Source organism: Gymnogyps californianus, chromosome 1 (genome assembly GCF_018139145.2).
Source record: "Gymnogyps californianus isolate 813 chromosome 1, ASM1813914v2, whole genome shotgun sequence".
NCBI classification, from domain to species: domain Eukaryota; kingdom Metazoa; phylum Chordata; class Aves; order Accipitriformes; family Cathartidae; genus Gymnogyps; species Gymnogyps californianus.
Window position 1 is genome coordinate 193,823,653 of NC_059471.1, and position 18,709 is coordinate 193,842,361.

At 39.8% G+C, this 18,709-nt stretch overlaps 2 protein-coding genes across 15 annotated transcripts in view; one reads left to right on the top strand and one right to left on the bottom strand.

The window, feature by feature from the left end:
- The window catches only part of WNT16 (Wnt family member 16), an 873,674-nt gene that overhangs the window by 623,445 nt on the left and 231,520 nt on the right, over positions 1 to 18,709 (top strand). The window lies entirely within an intron of this gene.
- Positions 1 to 18,709, bottom strand: part of CADPS2 (calcium dependent secretion activator 2) — a 327,121-nt gene that overhangs the window by 149,077 nt on the left and 159,335 nt on the right. For all 14 annotated transcript variants that reach the window (XM_050892956.1, XM_050892948.1, XM_050892951.1 and 11 more), the window contains 2 exons: positions 14,569 to 14,680; positions 3,811 to 3,950 (listed from right to left, as the gene is read on the bottom strand). In XM_050892956.1, coding sequence (XP_050748913.1) covers positions 3,811 to 3,950; positions 14,569 to 14,680 — 252 coding nt within the window. The remainder of the gene's footprint in view (positions 1 to 3,810; positions 3,951 to 14,568; positions 14,681 to 18,709) is intronic.

Genomic DNA, 18,709 nt, shown 5'->3' on the forward strand with positions numbered 1-18,709 from the left:
ACTGAAATATTTGAGTGTAGCTCCCACATCCGAAAAAACGGTCTTTTATTGCCATTATTATTTTTTTTAATCATGATAGAGCGTTAATCTAATAAAACCCCTCTTTCTGCAGTTGGCTGTGGAGTAAAATTTTAATTCAACTTTGAATAAATCTTGAGATTCTGAGCTGAAAGGCATTGTCTAATGCCAACAGCTTGCCTTTTTCTCCTATGAGACAAATATGAATCTTGCATGTTAGCTTGTTAACTCTGACACAGAAAATGTAAGTTGTCTAGTTCAAAGACTGGGCAAAGATAAAGCATGAGATGTTTCTGAAAAATAAACTGAAGAATTAGAACTTAACTAACTGGGCTAATCACACTAACTACATTAGAAGTCTGTTATTATGGTTGTAAAATTCAACTTGCTAACATGATGAAATTCTAGCCGCAAGGATGATCACATTCTTTCATCCTTTTATTTCCTGCCCTTTTGTGTACTCTATTACACTGTGCTGAAATATCTGACCACATATTTAAAATAAAATAAAATAAAATAAACCAAAATAAAATAAATAAAATAAACAAAAACCTCCCAGCCCTTTTCACTATTCAGGATAGCAGCAGCTGCCTTCCAGCTCTTCAACACTTTATTTTCTCCTATGGCCTGTTTCATTGCATGTTACGCAAACACTGCTTTACAGAGAGAATTGAGTTCTTTGCTTTTCTGCCTTGTGCAGGTTCACCAGGGAACCACCCGGCAGAGCATAAGCCTTTGGCCATGCGTTAGAGAACTGACCGTGCCCCACTTCCCCCAGCTCATGAGGTGTGCAGGAACCTTTTCTACCAGTGGCTTCCCAAGATTTACCTTCAAATGTCTATGACACTGGGAGGTGGTATTATTCTCTCTTCATAATGGAAGAACTGAAGTACTAAAAACTTTAGGCTTCAGATATTAAGATCTAATTTTTAGGATATTTGAACTCTAACAGCACAACGTATATTTACAGCCCAGTTTCCGCTGATTTCAGCTAGTAGCTGTGAGTGTTGGGCACCTCTGTGAAATCAGATTGCAGTTTATCAAACTGGGCACAGGAAACAAATAACATACCACCAGTTAGTAGAGGTGGAAACGTTTCAGTCTCTTACAGGCAGGTCCTTCTGTGTAGCACAAAGAGGAATAAAAGCCAGTTCTTCCAGGCATCCCTCAACTACCTTAGCCGCAAAATATTCCTTTGTCTTCCCGTAATACTGTCCATCATCCACCGCGTGTTTCCAGCCTCTTCACAAATGAGGATTTCTCTGATAACACAGTATCAGTTCAGAACCAGAACAGCTTTAATCTCTGTGTTGAAGCAGGTGGGAATCCCTCTTGAAAAAACAGCAAATGACCACTTAACACTTATGCTGACCCAGGAAGGCAAGAGAAGGCTGCACAGAGTGCCTGGATGATGGCTTTTCATAACATCAACGGTTCCTGACTGTACACATTAATAATTCTTCTAGCAAGGTGTTTTTTTCCCTCCAAACAAACACCATCTTCCTTCCTCTCACTGCAGCGCCAGTGCCATCATACAGTATTTCATCAACCTTTTCAACAGTTATTGGAGGAATTATTAATCTTTTATTTCATTTCACATGTATTTATGGTGGAGGAGTCCATATAGCCTTCCCTCAGTGCCTTAACTCTTCTGGACAAATGTGTAGGTAATAATCATTATAGCTAATGGCTACAAAGAAAGGGAAACAATGACTGACCTTGAGCGTTTTTGGTGGGAAGAACAACAATATTTGCCTGGAGAATAGTGACAGCAGTGACCCTGAAGTAAAATGAAGAAGTAAACAACTGTGCCAGGAGATTAGGATTCAAAATCAACGTGAGGAAGTAACCAGCAGCAGCAGATGAAAGGGATAATGACTGAATTAAATTATTGAAAGTAATATTTGATTGAGCAATCCATTTAATGCTCAGACAAGAAGACTAGTGACATAAACCAGTATGCAAAAGCAAACTGGTGGTTAGGAAGACTCTCTGAAGACCCCAGAAGAACAGTTCCCAGCCAAGAAAGCCTCTGGGGAAACCCAGGAGCACAATGGGAGGAAGCATTGGAGCCTTGTCCTTGTTGCTGGACCCAGGTCAAAATAAGTTGCATATTATACCCTAATTGGGGTTGCAGACAGCATGACCCCAACATTATCAATGACCTGATCAAAAATGGGGACTTATCCCAGTCACCTGTTGCGATAGGTGCATGGGAGCACAACATCCCTGATGTAGCTGTACTGTGGAGTATGCAACTGAACCAGGTCACGTGCAAGTTAGATGCATCTGTTGTGTATTATTCATTACTGATGTTCTTCAAGTCATTCCATTCCCATGGCTGCCTTTTGACAAACTGTTGAAGAACGCAGACAGCACTGTGCCACCCATGCAGCATTCACTGTTTCAACTGGCTGAATACCTTCCAGCAGCAGGAGACTGAAACCATGCTAGTGGACTGAAATCTAGACAAAGATGTGCCACAATTACCAAACCATTTCGGAGGTGTTTGGTGAGTGCAAATGAATGGGGCAGGGGGTGGGGACTGACAGGAGAGCATCATGCTTTAGTACAGACAAGCACTTTTCTCTCCTCCCTAGGTCCTCTCCACTCCAACTGACTCATGTCAGCCCTGTCTTCCTGCTCTCTCCTGCCACATTATCCCATTTCCCTTATTCATGTATTTGCAGCCCTACTTCTAAGTTTTCTCATCTCAGTCCCAGTCTCCAAGCACAGTAGCTCCAGTTCCCCTGTTGGCTCCACAACTGTTTTCCCTCTCTTTCCTTGCAGCTCCTGGTCACCAGCCACAGGTATCCAGCCAGCAAGTCTCATTGTTACAGTCCTGATCATTTGTGTCTAAGTTTCCCAAAACCAAAACGAGGGCTGAGGTTGATACCTGGGAAATTTCAGCCCAACCAATCACAGCTTTGCCAAAACTTAAATAAGTCTGTTTGTTTGTTTGTTTGTTTTAAAAGTATTGAATATAGGAAATTTTGGCACTTGCTGTCTGTATAGAATGAGTAGAATATGAACAGGAGGAGATTAAAAAGAAATCTAAATAGTATGGCCACTACATTAATTCTACATTAACATGTTGAATAGTCCTCTTTTTTTGAAATGTACTTCTACTTAATTCAGAAGAAGTTAAAAGGATGGAAACCAGCCCTGCTAATTGCTTTATAGCTACAGATACAGCCTTGCTTACTGTTGGCAACACTACCTGTTTTTGCAGTTGGGATGAGGAATAGTGGTGGCAGTTGGCTAGGGGAGCTGTCTTTATGAATAACTTATTCCATATAGTTTCAGTGTAAGACAGAAAAAAACCTTCTTAAACTGGTATTCGTACATAAATTCCTTTCAAGAGAAATACCATACAGTGGACAGAGAAAGAAAAGGGGAGGCTATGTTGCAAGTACCATCACATTCAGGTATATAATTAATCTCATTTTAATGGAAAAATATGTTTCTCCTAAATATCAACTTTTTTTTCCAAAGTGCTATAAATTGTAACATTCAAAACCAGTTTCTAAATGACACTGTACTCTTAGTTCTGCATTTCAGAGTTAGCTCATCACCTGTCTTTACACATCACTGAACATCTGAAATGAATATTATTCCTGACTATTCCAAACTTTATGTACAAAATGAGGATATAATGCAATGCCATACTATAGGAACTGTTGTACACATTTATAATGTTTTACAAACTTTATGTTTTTAGCTACATATGCTTAAACACAGGCACAATGAGGCAAAGTAATAAATACAGACAGCCAGAAAACGGACACTTACCCACAGTGCTTCATGTGAGGTGGTTTATCCATTCTCACCGCCAGTTTAATTTTCAAGTCACTGTCCTGGCTGTTTTTGGGGACTATCATTTTATGCAGATCAGGTGACTTTGGGCTATTGGATGTTGGATACAACACCACCTGCAAGTCATAAAACAAAAACTTCAACGAGTTGATACAAAAAAAAGCTGCTAGTCTTTAATGGAAACTTCTAAGCAGTGAAGATTCTTGTTGCATGTCCTCCAATCTGAAAGATGACTAAAAAATGTTTCATAATCTAATAAACCAGTTGACTCAATCTTATTGTAATAGACAAATTTCCAAAATGAACTCATTCATTTTCTTACAAATGGGAATTTTCATATTATCAGTTAATAAAATTTCCTCCTTTGTTAGTTCATTCTGAATTAACAGTTTTAAACAAAAAAGGAACAGCTGACACTTGAAAATTGTCATGTACAATTGAACAAGAACCTTAACTTTTACATTACTCAGTGCTCTGCTGGAAACATCCTATTGAAACAATTTGCTGTAGCATTATGCAACAGATCTCCCCTCCAGCAGTGACATTGCTTGAGTGAAGAAAATCAAAATATGCTTTTTCTTACCAACTCCATTTTTTGATCATTAGCATTAATAAAAGCCAATTATAGTAAAAATTGCAGAATTGGAGATTAATTCCTAAGCATCTTTGCTGCAAATGCAGTATGATAAATGTAAGATACCATGTCCAGTTCACATGTGATATGACACAAACCTTTTGTTTAATCTACAGTGGTAGACATATAAAAAAATTAAAAATACACTGAATTTTAAATATTTAATTTTTAAAACATTTATATAAATTTGATAGTTTTACTAGCTAACCATTAATTTTAGATTAAAATTAGTCACAAGCTGTTAAATATTTATTTATTTACCATCCAGAAAGTTTATCCATTTATAGTCAGTACAACTAAATATTACTGCTTTATGAAATCCTTACCCACAGTCACACATTTAGCAGTTAAATGCTGCTGAAACATAATTTCCTTTCATTCTTATTATAAGCACTACTTCTGAATCAATTTAGACTCTAAAATATTCTAAACATGCTATTTGGGAGACTTTCATAACATTCAGTGAGTTCTGAATTACCATTATCACGAAGCAGTATTTCAAAAGTAACGACAGTCTAAAAAGCAGCATTCTTCACATCTTTTATTTCTCAAAACCTAAAATTAATTATAACATTAACCATCAAGTTAATTTCTTATATATAGTCCTTGTGCCTTGTGTCACATATATAAAACACTATATATTCTCCTCTGTGTTATTAGGAAAGTTAAATCAAGGATTTGAGTAAGAATCTCCAAGCAAGCATAAATCTAACAGATATTATTAAGCCAAAAATATTACAATAGTGTCATTCAGATCTAATCATCTGAAAGATGACGTAAGCTGAAGGCCTTCGGCTTCTCATCTCAGTATTTTGCAGAAACACGTTCCTGCATCCCATTAATATCGGAGCTCTAGCGAAGCAGAGAAATATGATGCATCACCTCTAATCAAGTGTGCAACCTTTATAACACCAGTGGGAGAAATAACCTGTCAGAACTACTGAGTACGTTCAGTACCTTTTAAAGACATAGGAAAAGAAAAAGTATATTCTGATTTTAATAAATCAGGAGGCTACTTTCTTTTTTCTTTTTGCAAATGCATAACAAACAGTATTTATAACAGAGCTTATTCCTTCTTTCCCAAGAAACAAGCTGATTTTCATTTTGAGTAAAAGCCATCCCTTAAAAAAAATTTAAAAGCATTATGAGTATGGCAACCTTTGAGTTCTGAAGCATCAAACAGAAAACGATTTTTAGTTAGTTTATTTTTTTAAATGCAAGATTACATAAACAGAACTATTACTCATTTCTTGCATTTAATCACTTGGCATTCACATAGGACGGTAGGTGATGTTATGAATTTTTCCTTTTCTACAGGCTGCAGCTCCTGTTGTCCTGTAACAGCTTATCACAGCTCATGCATCTCAAGCGACATCTTTCTCCTGTCAACTTCTTGAGTTTTTAGAATGCTGATGAAAATATAAGCAGACAAGTGTATAATTAATTCATAACTTCAGTACTGACAATTCCTTTTCTGAATTTTTAAAGAAGTATTTTGGAGCTTCGTTTTCAAACCTCTCACAATGAATAAGTATCTGGCAGAATATTTAAGTATGCACTGTGTTGTGTTTGTATTACACTTTGTCATGCCTTCCAGCTTTAAACAATGAGAGCTAAAAGAACTTCGTCATCAAACTTTTTATCATTACACACAAACACACGTACACATATGCACATAAAGCATTTGACAGGCATTAATTATCTTGACAATAACCTTCATACTAATATTGCCCTTAACGGCAATGCTAACCATTGTGTACCATATCATCAGGTGGAACAAACTGTAAGCTCCCATGAAACCACTGAAACCAAAACACTGGGCAAATGTTCCTTGATAGGAAAAGTAAAAAGTTGCTGAAATTTGTATTAAAAGCATTCTCTCCACTATGGCACACTGCAACGCAATGTCATTGCCACTGCCCATGGAGAATCTTCCTAGGCTATTCTGTCTCAGATTTCCTTTCAGCACCGCTTAAGGGATTTTAATCTTCTAGTTGTTGTTCTATAATCTACTTTAAAAAATAAAATGGTATCAACTCATATGTCTTCTCTGGGGGACATAAAACTCACCTACAGGATACTTTTCCACTGTGCCTAAAGCTTCTAAAAGTTTAATAAAATTCCTACTACGTCATACATTTCTGGATTAATTTTTATTTTATTTTAATTTATCTTATTTTATTGTTCTTATACCTGTGAATATCACCATAGTAGATTACTCAGCAGCAGCACAGAGAACTATGAGTTGTTAGTCGAGGACCGTGTTTACAATAAGTAAAGAAACAGGTAATCTGCATTAAAAAGTATAATGAACTACTAATGACCAGAATGCTACACACCAAACATAGCTGCTGTGCATTGCATCGCTTCAGTTGATCTAAGGCAAATTAATAGTATCAGAACAGTGTGGGTTGAGATAATTCAGTAAATTCAATCATCTCATGATCATTAAAAATACTTGACCATGTGGTCTGATTATATCTAGTATTACATTTCCTCAGACCACACTGTAACTGAAAAAGTGGCAAGTTCATTTTATGCCTCTCCTCATTTGGATGTAAAATAAAATCTTAAATATTATAGAGCAACACATTTATGGATTTGTGCAAGGTGATGTTCTCAAAACACTGTTTCTTAATTGTGAATGACTGAAAATGTTTCTCTCCTGGGCTTAAAATATGACAGGTTGAAAGATATGAAGCTAATATCATTCAACGACTTAACTAACCATCATTTATTGTGATTCAGTTGTGTATTTAAGTCCCCAGCTGGATCACAATAGAAGTTATTTGAAGTACACCTGAGCCAAACAGTCAATCCAGCCAAGCAACTATTAAGTCTCCTCTACCTTTGGCACATTGATCATACCTTCTTTTAAAGGTATGAAAGAAAAGTTGAGTTGTCCAAAATACTCTGAAACCTTGAACAAACCAAACTTGGGACAATCTTGCTTTCTCAGAGCATACAACGAAGCAGAAGGTTCAGAGTCAAAAGCGCTGTGCAGAAATACCTCCTATCAGTATTCCCATGTTTAGATAAAGCTCTCAAGCTAACCATCCCTGGCTGCAGTTGTCCTGTTGTCAAAAGAAAATGCAGCCTTCAAAAGGGACCAACAAAGCTAAGAGGCAAGCAGACTGGCAAGCCGTAAGCACACAAAAATTAAGAGTCAAGAGAATCTCTGCTTTTTACCCCATCCCACATTTGCAGCTGAGTTCAGTTTCAGCCAACTTGCGTCCTTGTATTCCGGCTGCTCCCCTCCCCTACTTCCACCCATATTCAACAGTCGAACCCAAGCGCTGGAGTTAGTTACCGACTCTTTTGACCCAAGTATTTGAAATGAGATAGATTTTACAAGTTGGGGTGGTCTAAGACACATTTTGAGATCTCACACCTTGAGCACCAGACCTTGGTAATCATGGTAATTCTGAGCAGAGTATGCTGAGTTTTGGTTCACTGTCACAAGCAAAAAAGACGAAAGTGAAGATCTGCAGCTGCTCCTTAATGCCCTGGCTGAGAGGCAGATGACACTTAACATGCTATTACAGAAAACCCTTATCTCGCCTTCAGTACAGCTCACACCACACAACCTTAAAGAAAGTAAAGAGGCAGCCCATCAACAGTCTCTTCTTCACAACCCAGCCTGGGCCATCTTCAAAAAGCAGACCAAACCCTCAACCTGTCCCCATCCCCAGGGAGGTGCCCGATGCCTGGGGCTGCCCTGGTGTCCCCCATCCTGCCCTGCTCCCTGCCACCCCAGGGAACCCCTGCTGCTTCTGGCACCCAGCTTCCTGTCCTTTCTTCAAACTGCATGGTCCCCAACAGGAAAGCCAGAAGATTTTATGAGACAAAAGAAGTTCCATGCCTGATGTGCTCTTCCAGAGCACAAATGGTGCTACAAATGATTGCTTTTTGCCACTGACCAAACCCACATTTTCTTTTTATCTTATTCCATACCTAGGATGAAAAATTTTAGCCTCAACACTTAAGGTCTGGCTAAGTTACAAGCAATTGAGAACTGAATCTTACGTCACATGGCCTTAATCATAAGCAGCATTGCGAGCTCTGTTCAGAATAAAGAATACACTCATGGTCATGTAAGAAACCCCAGATGAACTGAAGAAACCAAGTTCTCTAACTCCCGTGCTCTACCAGAGACACTTCTAACTCAATTTGTGATTATTTAAAACTATGAAAAACAGTGCGTGCCTGACACATAAGATCATATGCTCCCTCAACTGCATTTGTTGAAGCTTTCATCACGCAACAGGACTAATTCATTTTATGGAAGGCTTTTTCTTTCATGTTTTAAAATGTAGTGACTTGAAAAGATGCCAGTGCAAGCAGAGAGGACAGGCAAATTTTATGTTATGAAATAAGCACCCATTACTATTTGGCACATGCAAATTTATGCTGCTGGTCATTGTCTGAGCAAAGATCATGGGAAAATTTCCAAGTTAAATACAATCTGTTTTACTGAATTGAAAATAGCGTTATAGACCAAAAATTACTGAAGCTGGTTTGGGATAGGAAATAGATGACTAGTAACAGTGTAGCGACCCTTTAATCTTACGTTGTTTGTGTAACTCTGGCCCTAGCCTTAGGGGATACTTACCTTTTTTTGATAGAAATGTCTACTGACTCCTCTCAAGTCACCTTCTCCCCTAACCTGAAAGTTTGGAGCCGTTCTGAGTTATGCCAGCCCCTTGCCCAAAGACAGGTTAATGTCAGAAAGCCATAAGCTGCTGTCAGTGTGACAAGAATTGAAGTTCCCTTGAACGCCCCAGCAGCAGCCTGCCAAGCACAGTGCCGCACTCGCATCCTCTGAGCGTTAAGTCGTGATGCACTGCTGCCAGGAGGGTGAAGCAAAAGAAGCTCAGGGGAAGGGACAAGGTTGGAGGTAGAAGTGGGAAAAGGAGATGGCTCTCTTGAAAGTAACTCCCTTAGAGAAGTTCTCACCTAGGGAATCCCTAAAGAAAGGGTTAATAAGAGCTTGATCACCAAGGGAGCTTATAAGTATTTTACACAAGCTCCATCATCTCACCTATTGAGCGATCTCTCGCTTTTCAGCTATGACTGTATTAGAGCTGAAACACTGAGAGAAGGCTTTGGGTACCAGATGGTTAAAAAGAAACAAAAAACAAACAGAAAAACTGAACAGGCGCACGGTGAAAGAGCTATCTAAAATACTGTTGTTGACAAAGAACCAGGAAGACTTTGCAATTTATGCAGTCAATGGACCTCTGCTGATGCTGCCAGCTGAACACTTACCTTAATAGATCTTAGCAATTGATAAAAGTTGTCTTTAAGTCCTTCCCAAACAGCCTGTCCCCCATATCTAAGAGTGAGCATGCCTGAATGAGAAATATCTCAACAATTTCTGACGAGAGGCATTCCCAGAGAAGCTACTGAGAAAACCCCTGTTAGCATGGAAACAATAACACTCAGCCAGACATAGCAGGGTGCGGACAGGCAGACTGCTCGGGGAGCAAGAGAAAAAGGGGGAGTGGAAGCAATCTCTTATCATTTCCCAAACTTAAAAAAAAGACAGAAAAACTCAGACCTGTGAAACCTCAGTCATTTCAAAATGTGATGGAGAAACACATTCCCCAGGATGGCAGGCTTTAAATTAACATATTCACAGTATGAAATTGTCTCCGCTCAGCAGCTCTTCAAACGCAGCACGGAAGATAAACAACATGCCTGGTGCAGTCGGCATTCAGAAACGAGGCAATCATGTGAGTACGGGTACCTAGCCAGTACAGCTATTTTATCATGTCTTTAAATCAAACCCAGAGTAACAGCATTAATGAAAAAAACCATAACTGCGCAGCTAATTATTGCTGGCTGCAGCTGACTGTGACAAGCAGGTTGTGAGACAATAGTTCCCTTTTAATTGAATAGTCAGAGCGACAGGGCTGAAATATTCTTGCATTCAAAAAGTATCAGCAATCAAACACCACCTGCTGTTCTCACATTGTATTCACGTGTGTGCTAAGCAAGCACAATGGCTGTCACTTTGAATTACTGGGTTTGAACATCTTCATACACAAAGTACTGAACAAGGAAAAGTGGTGTCAGATCCCTGAGTTTCAGAAACCACCAGGCTGATTTTTCAGAAATATTTACTCCAAACTCTGAACGCTTCTTCCCGCTTCCTCAGGTGTTGCATGTACAAATGGAAACATCAATTCTGCCTTCTGTATGCACACACAAACATTACTGAAGAGGCCAGATCAGTGTCAGTCACATAAAAACTGTGCCACTCATTTCAAAGGTATTTGAATAAAGTAAGTTCCTAACATTTCCTTATTAGAAGAAACCTAGCTTGAAAGATGCAGCCTGCCTCACTTTCAAGAAGTTAAATTCAGTGGCTCACTGTATGCAGAGGTCTGCACAACCACAGACACAGACCACGACTCCAGAAGCTCACGTTCTGCAGAACCCAAATCCAAATAACATCCTTTCCCCTCCTGTGCAGCACATGTCTCTGTTTTTTCTTTCAGTGAAAAACTGAGTTTGTCCAACTGTCCTCCAGTTTGTGTAGAACACAGAATAAAGGTTAAGATTTGTTTTTTGTTTGAAGACACTTAAAGCGGTCAGCAGGGAGTCAGAATAATATCCCTCAGAAAGCAAAATCTTCTCTCAGCATTCACGACTGGATTTATCTTGGTTTTTTTAGACAAAGAGAGCAATGTCAGACAAGCGACATAGTAAGTACTACTTCCTGTCGGTTAAGCACATCTGAAATGCCTTGAAGGGAGAAGATGTTAAGTACAGGCAACAACCCTTCTGTCGCTTGGTGCTCACCTGGTGACTTCTGCAGCAGAGGCTGCAGCCCCCAGCCTCTGCTTCCCAACAGGGAGTATATAAAGCTGCAAGTATGGTCTGCCCTCTCTACTGAAAGCACGAGCCTGCATCCCTTCTGCTCCGCCATGAGCTAGTTACTTCTGGAAATCAGCAGTGTCTCCTCCTGAAACCGAGGAGCTGTAGTGCCGTCATACTGAGATCAGGGCCTACATCTTAAGTTCATAAGTGTGAGAGACTGCCATGTACTGACAGGGTCAACGGAAACACCTCTTCCTCTGCAGCTCTGGCTAAACCTTTCCTGGCTCCACATTTCACACCTTAGTTCTGTTTTCATAAAAAGCTGATCCCTTGGTGGCAGAAGAAACCCTTTGGTATGTGATGGAAGTTCAAAATTCAAATCAGGTAGCTTGATGCCACCTTCTATTTCTAATTATAGATTAAACAGAACTAAACCTTCACAATAACCGCAGGGTGTGGGAAACGCAAACTTCAATAATGTAGAAAAGTGGTATTAGGTCAAGACACATGCTTTGAAGAAAGTACTTGACAGATGAGAATTAATGTCCACAGCAAGCCTACCTCAGAAGGGGCAGGTTTGAGTTGAATTTTTAAGTACAGAAAAAATACCAGCAGAAGTATCTTCAGGCCTTTTCAGAGCATAACAAACCTAGCTGAATCAGCTGCACTCCTGCAAGTCACTGCAGTGTACTGACCAGGCATAAAGTTGCCAAACTTTATTACAATTAAACTTATCCAGTGGGATCCGGCATCTTTTCAAAGGCTACCTGAATTTAAATCTCTCAAACCTGAAAATGAAGACACTGACAACAAAACAAGCCTTTGAAAGCTAAAACATATACCATGAGCATACGCAGTACCTTAAAATTATTTTGTAAAAATTCTGTCAAATATTCTTCCAATCTCCCCTGAAGCTAGCAACCACTAGTCTCAAATACTCTGGTTAAACCAGAGAGGTAAGTTGGCAGATTCCCCCTTCTCCAGAGTTGAGCATCTACCACCACCAGCTGGAAGGTGTCTGTCAGCAGCCCCGGGTATTGCCAGACCTGGGAGGCGCAGGACAGACCAGACGCCCGAACAGGCTGATGCACAGCCAACGTGCCCTTTTTCATGTTCTTTTCCACTGCTAAGGACTACGCGCTGTACGTAAGGTCCTTGTGGGAGGTTTATCTTTTACTGACTTTTCTTTTACAGAAGGTATTTTCAGGCAAGGACGGGGGCTGGACATTTTTGTTAAATCAGGAATGGATTATAAAACGTAAAATCAGTATCCAAGCATCTCTCAGGTACTTCTGTTTGCTACACCCAATCTCAGCACAAGCTTTATCACAAGGGGAAAAAAGGCGATGGCCTTCGTCCTTTGTGACAAGGGGGAAAAAAACAGCAAAAAGCGATGATTTTAATAGCCTAATTCTGGCACAAACTGCCAAACCTCAGAGTATCTGATAAGAGCGTTTAGACTGTCTGCTGAAGAACAACAGGAGAGTAAGAATCAGCAACAGAAACAGAAGGTTGCTCTTTCCTCCCTCATCTCTTATATGTCTTGCTTTGTCTCTGGGAAAGCTAGGTCAGACTCCATGCAACGACAGGCCAGTGAGCTCAGCCCTAGCCCCTCTCAACTACCTATTTTTATTTTCTTTCCTCCCCTCACCACTCCCAACCAAGAAAGGAAAGTTATTACCTTCTTTAAACGGGTTTGGGCCAGCTGACAAATACAGATGTGTCACAAGGCAGCCAGGAGTGGGAAGGGAGAGGAGGCAGGGAAAAAACCCAGAGCAAACCATCTGGGGCCACAGGATACAGTTAAGGCAAAAGGTATATTCAATATTTTACATTTGAAATGTTTCCATTCTTTAAAATAATTTAAAATCTTTTTAACCTCCTATCCTAAAAACTCAGACAAGCTGCAGCGTAAGAAAGCAGACCAAGCTTGTACCTGAACTTTGGCTATTTAAGGTTGCAGAGCAAAAGGAACCCGTTAACACTTGTAATTCTTAGCCCCTTTATTCTGTTAATGTTTCTTTTCTTCTCTGACTGCTTGGCAATGACTATGCTGGCTACTGTTCACAAAGGCCACATAGTCCCTTCTCCACTGCCCTGCATTTTTGCATTGACTTTCCTTCTGCTTCTTTGAAAGGACTGAGTGAGTAGGGACAGAGAACAAACTTCTCTGCATTTAATAGCACTACGCAGTTCCTCTAAGTCCACCCTTTCAGTGCCTCTTTTTGTTGTTTTGAATCCAGATATTGCTGTCTCCGGTCTGCTCAGCTGCACCCCTGTGGCTCCTCTGTATCTGCCACGACGCCTGCCCGGCTCCTGCCAGTGTGTTACCCCTACTGGAAACCTTCCCCACGCAGATCCCACCTTCACCTCAGCCCTCCTGGACCAAGTGACGTTGGAGGCCTCCTAGAAGGACATGAGAGGACACAAGAAGAAGTAATACTGGGGTACAGTCCTGACCTTAACAAGTGACCCAATGTGTGGGAGAATCTGTCTTTGTGTAGCCGCCTGCACTTGGAGGACACAAAGTGGGGAAGAGCCCTGCTCTTCCCAGCAATCTGTCCTTGCTTGAATGAGAAACAGCCATGACTCTGAATGCAGAACTGAGCACTAAAACGTGAGCTCTCCTCCACGCGGTACATGTCAGAGGGGAGAATTTCAACAGGAGATGCACAGGCGAGATTTGCAGACCCTCTCTGCCTCGTTCACACTACCCTCCTTTTTCTATGATACATTGCACTCTCTAGCCCCTGATTTTGCCCTAAGAAGGATAAATGATCCTGTCAAGATAGGGAAAATGTGAAAAGGGAAGGGAAGCTAATACAGTACAAGATTGAGAACTCTTATTTTAGTCTGACATATTATTTCCATCACTGTTTTCTCCCCTCATCCTTCCACTACTTAAGTCCTTCCTTCCCTTTCCCCAATCGTTTGCTGTATTTATTACACGCCAAGTCTTCTCTCTCTCCTCTTCACTCCTAATTTGGATAGCTACAAGCATTGGTAGGTCACCTAGGAATTAAAAAAAGTTTTAAACAAGACAAAGAGAACCATCATGGATCCCTGATGCAAGTTTCTGAAAGGTAATCCAAGTCAACATTCATTTTGAACACCGGGAAAAGTCACCCTTAAAAGAAAAAGCACTGTTTGGTACAGCTGCAGCAGAGCAGGTGCTGTACTGAATACCTTATACTGCTTTATGGCATGTTTTATCAATACTCACATTTCTACGCATCATTTCTCATATATTTCTTGTTTCTACACATAATACTCACTCTTCCCAGTTCTTTATCTTCAAGTGCCAGCACCCCGGTGCTTTCTGTAAAGAGTTTTACTTTGACAACAGGCCGAGGGTGAGTAGTGGTGAAATCCCCTTGAGTTCCCCATCTGCAATAAATAAAAGAACAGAATTTAACTGGGGCAGAGGACAGGCCTGAGAGTGATAGGACTGTAATCATTTGTACAGAATATTTATTAGTGCACTCCTAGAAATTAATTTCCAAACTTTTGGGGGGCGAGAGAGACAGAGAGAGGGGAGGTACATTTTTGAGTATCCAAGATTAAATATCTACATGGGAAAATTGGCTTTTCTCTGTGATAAGACAGAGATTCTTTGGGTTAATGGCAAAACCCAAAGAACTGAAATGTTATCCTCATAGGGAAAAACAGAACCAAGCAAGAAAGCAAAAAAAGAAAGAGAGAGATCTTTTTCTATTAAATATTTTTGTTCACTGTTTTGTGCATACAAGTCAAATGAATTCAGCAAAGAACCATGTCTCAATTCTAAAAAAAAAATCTGTATGATTAACTTTAGATGACCAAACTATGCAGAAAGTAAGAGACTTGACCAGAGAAAACCTTATGTTTTATGAGATGTTACAACTTAGTATAAGCATGTAGGAAAAATGTAAACACAAATGCAAAAAATGGAAAAAAAATGTTATTTATCAGAGTGACTATGGCTCTGCAGGATAATTACTGCCACAAGGCTTCATGCTTTTAGAGAAGCTAAATTAGGCAGGCAAACTTCTAGTTGTTAATCTCTTATCTCAGCTAAGACACTTGGTTTGTCAGTCTTTTCCCCCCCTCTGTGTGCCAGTGGTACAAAAAAAAAAGTTATATGAATTAGATTGCAACGTCTTCTGACAAGTTATTCCTCTTCCTAAACAACTGCATGGTACTCATTGCATTGACGATACTGATTCTGATTATGTTACTAGGCACAAACAAAATGCAAAAAGTAAGTGCAGTTCCAGTTTCTCTTCATTTTTTCCACTACTTGAGATATTACGATTAGCAGAAACTAAAGAAATAAAGAAAATAGGTGACCTTAAGAGTATGCTCTAGAAAAGGATGTATTATACAAGCTAAAATCCTAGAGGGCCACATTTACAAAAACCAGTATTTTCATTTTACGTTCAAGAATAATTTACATGGACTCTCCATTATTGGAAAATGAACATACAGTAGTAATCCTCCAGCAAAGGGACCTGATAGGTAAAAGAAAATCCTTCAACTAACATGAGTTACAGACTTCAAGACAGTCTAGAAAGTAATATGCAACCAAACCCAAAAAGTTTTAAGAAAGCGGTGGTTCTGTATAAACCAGTCCTACAGGTGGCTGAACACATGCCAGACTACAAAAGTGAGGTTCACTGAAAATTAGCCGAATCTTACATTACATTCTGTCTTCTTTGCTTTGTCTGGATTAGATAGATGCTCGCTCTCTCTGTCTGTGGTGGACATAGCCTTAGCCTTGGCTAAAGTGGTAATTGAAACAGGGACTCTGCCAAGAAATTACCTTCCTGAGGGGGAGAAAACCTGTTTTGTGATCTGATGATAGATGCTGCAATTGCAGGACAAGACAATGCCTAGCACTGCTGCTCTTCCCAGCAGCGGTCCCAGGTGTAGGCTTTGTCACAATACAGAAATGAGATTTCCAAGGCGAAAGCATCTTCATAAAAGATGAGATAGCCATATCTTTAGTCTCCCCCCTAGATCCCATTATTCAGGAAGAATGCTGCCTTGCAATCGCAAACACAATCTAAGCACTTTGTTAGCCACACTCTCTCTCTCAGGTGCCAGGATATATTTGTCCCCGAGCTTCCAGAAGCCTTGAACTGTGCACGCCGCAATGGATAGGACCACCCAAATAATCAAGAGAAACTCCTATTAAAATAAAACAAAACAAAAGCCTCTCTACAAAGATCTGGTGCCAGCATTAACTCACAGACAGAAGAAAAGAAATCAGAAGAAGTCACGCTGACTAAAGGGAAGAGAGCGTGTTCAACGAAGAGAACATCGCCGGCTGTGGCTCATCTTCTGCAAGCTGAGCAGCAGGTACGCGCTACGGCACGTGCTGGGGTCTGGGCAGCCCAGCATCTGGTGCCAGGACCTCCCCAGAAAGCGGTGCAGCTTTCTCTGGAGACACATACCCAGGCTCCATTTCTGCAGGACACAGCAGGGAGGGATGGGGCACACACGAGCCTTGCCCAGGGAGCCTGGCAGAATTTGCTGTTTCTCTAGTTTAGATGCACAATGAGAAACTGATGTGGATGAGACTAACACGGGGTCATCCACCTGTTGTTGGCACTCATGTAGCACTAGAAATCATCTTTAACATCAGATCTGATCGCGAGCCTTGACTGACATCTTTCTTCTACCCCTTGTTCCATCTGCAGCAGTAAGTGAAAATCCTGGGCTGAAAAGCAACGGTCTGAATCAATTCTTAAAGCTTAATGGTCATGGTGGAAACACTCCACGCATTGATCTTCACGGTCCTGGCTGATCAGGACCTCAGCTAACTCTCATAGCCTCTTAAGACCATGTCTTTGGAAGTGAATTACCTAGCAGAGCAGATGGTCACGGATTTTACTGCCTAGACTTTAACATCATTCCTCATGAAAGAGCACGTGAGGAATCATGTTCTGTTAGAAGAGGCAAATCCAAGATTGTATTCTTTAGCATTACGCTTACTTGTGGGCGTCTGATACTCCTCTGAGCTGCCAATATCACAGCAAACTACACAAGGCTCACAGCTCATTTTCCTTTTCATTCCTTGTGGATTACTAGAACACAAGCCCTGTTTCTCTGGAGCTTTGTGTTGTTGCAGAGGTATCGCTTCATACCTTTTGAAATCATAAGTTGGGAGAAAGCAGCCAAACTAGAAGCAATATCGTGTTCGTTTTAGTTTGCTTCTTCCAAGAATGAACATGGGTATGAGAGACCCAATAATCCAGACAGAAATTGAGTTTATCTATATGCTGTACATTTAAAAGCGCATTATTATGTTATTATGCATACTATTAATGCATCAGGCATTAACTGAAGCGGAAGTCAGAAATTACAGCGTAACCAAAATGTATAATATTGAACTCCCAGCTGTAGGCTAACCCATATGAACATTGCTGCTAATAACAATTGGCAATTTGCAATTTGCATTTTTCTGTTTTGTCAGTACAAAATGAAGTGTAGGAATAAGAACGGCCTTACTGCCTGTGTTTTGCACTGTCAGCACCCACTAATAAATTTTTGTCTTGTTAAAAATAAAATTCTGAGCTGTAAAGATTGTGCCATGAATATAACAAGATACTGGGCACTCAACATTTATTAAGGGTGATCCAAAACAAGGGATAGATTGACTAAAGCATGCAGGTGTACATAAGTTAGCCTATTCTGAAATACACTTTACTGTTCTGAAATCAAATTATACTGGTGCTCAAGATCTGAGACCTTTCAACTTGTTTTTTTTTCCTGTCTTTTTCTTTTATGACACTTGGTCAGACTCCATTCAACAAACTATTTGTTTATTCTTCCTGTTTATGAATAATACTTTATTTTAACCAAATCCCATTGAAATGGATATCACACTTTCAGCTTCTGTATCTGAGAGGATAAAAAGAGATATGAGATTTTCAGTGTACAGATCATCTTAAAATTACGTATAATGTAATTGCAAACAATAACTTTGGAGAAGCTACTGTCCCATCATCATCTGTGACTAAGAACTGTGCAAGTAAATTGCATGAATCCTATATATAATGCCAAGATCATAAATATAGCCTTCCTAGCCAATAAATACGAATTTACTGAATCACTTGTTATTTCCACTGTAAAATTCTGTCAAGTTTCTCCATACTTATGGCTACTTATTCTATAACTATATGTCTGTTCAAGGACCTGTTAAGTTTAATGGTGAAAAATAGGTTAGGAGGATACCTAATAATTCATGGAATCAATACCCAAACAGTAATTATCATGATGTAAATCCTGATCACCATTACTGTAATTTGTTATTTCAATTTATAGATTTTATGTGCTAATATAATTATATCCACTTGGTTTCTCAAAAATTTAACATTTTTCTTCCATAACACATTTGTCTTCTGTCAAATGCATTTATTAATACCTATTGAA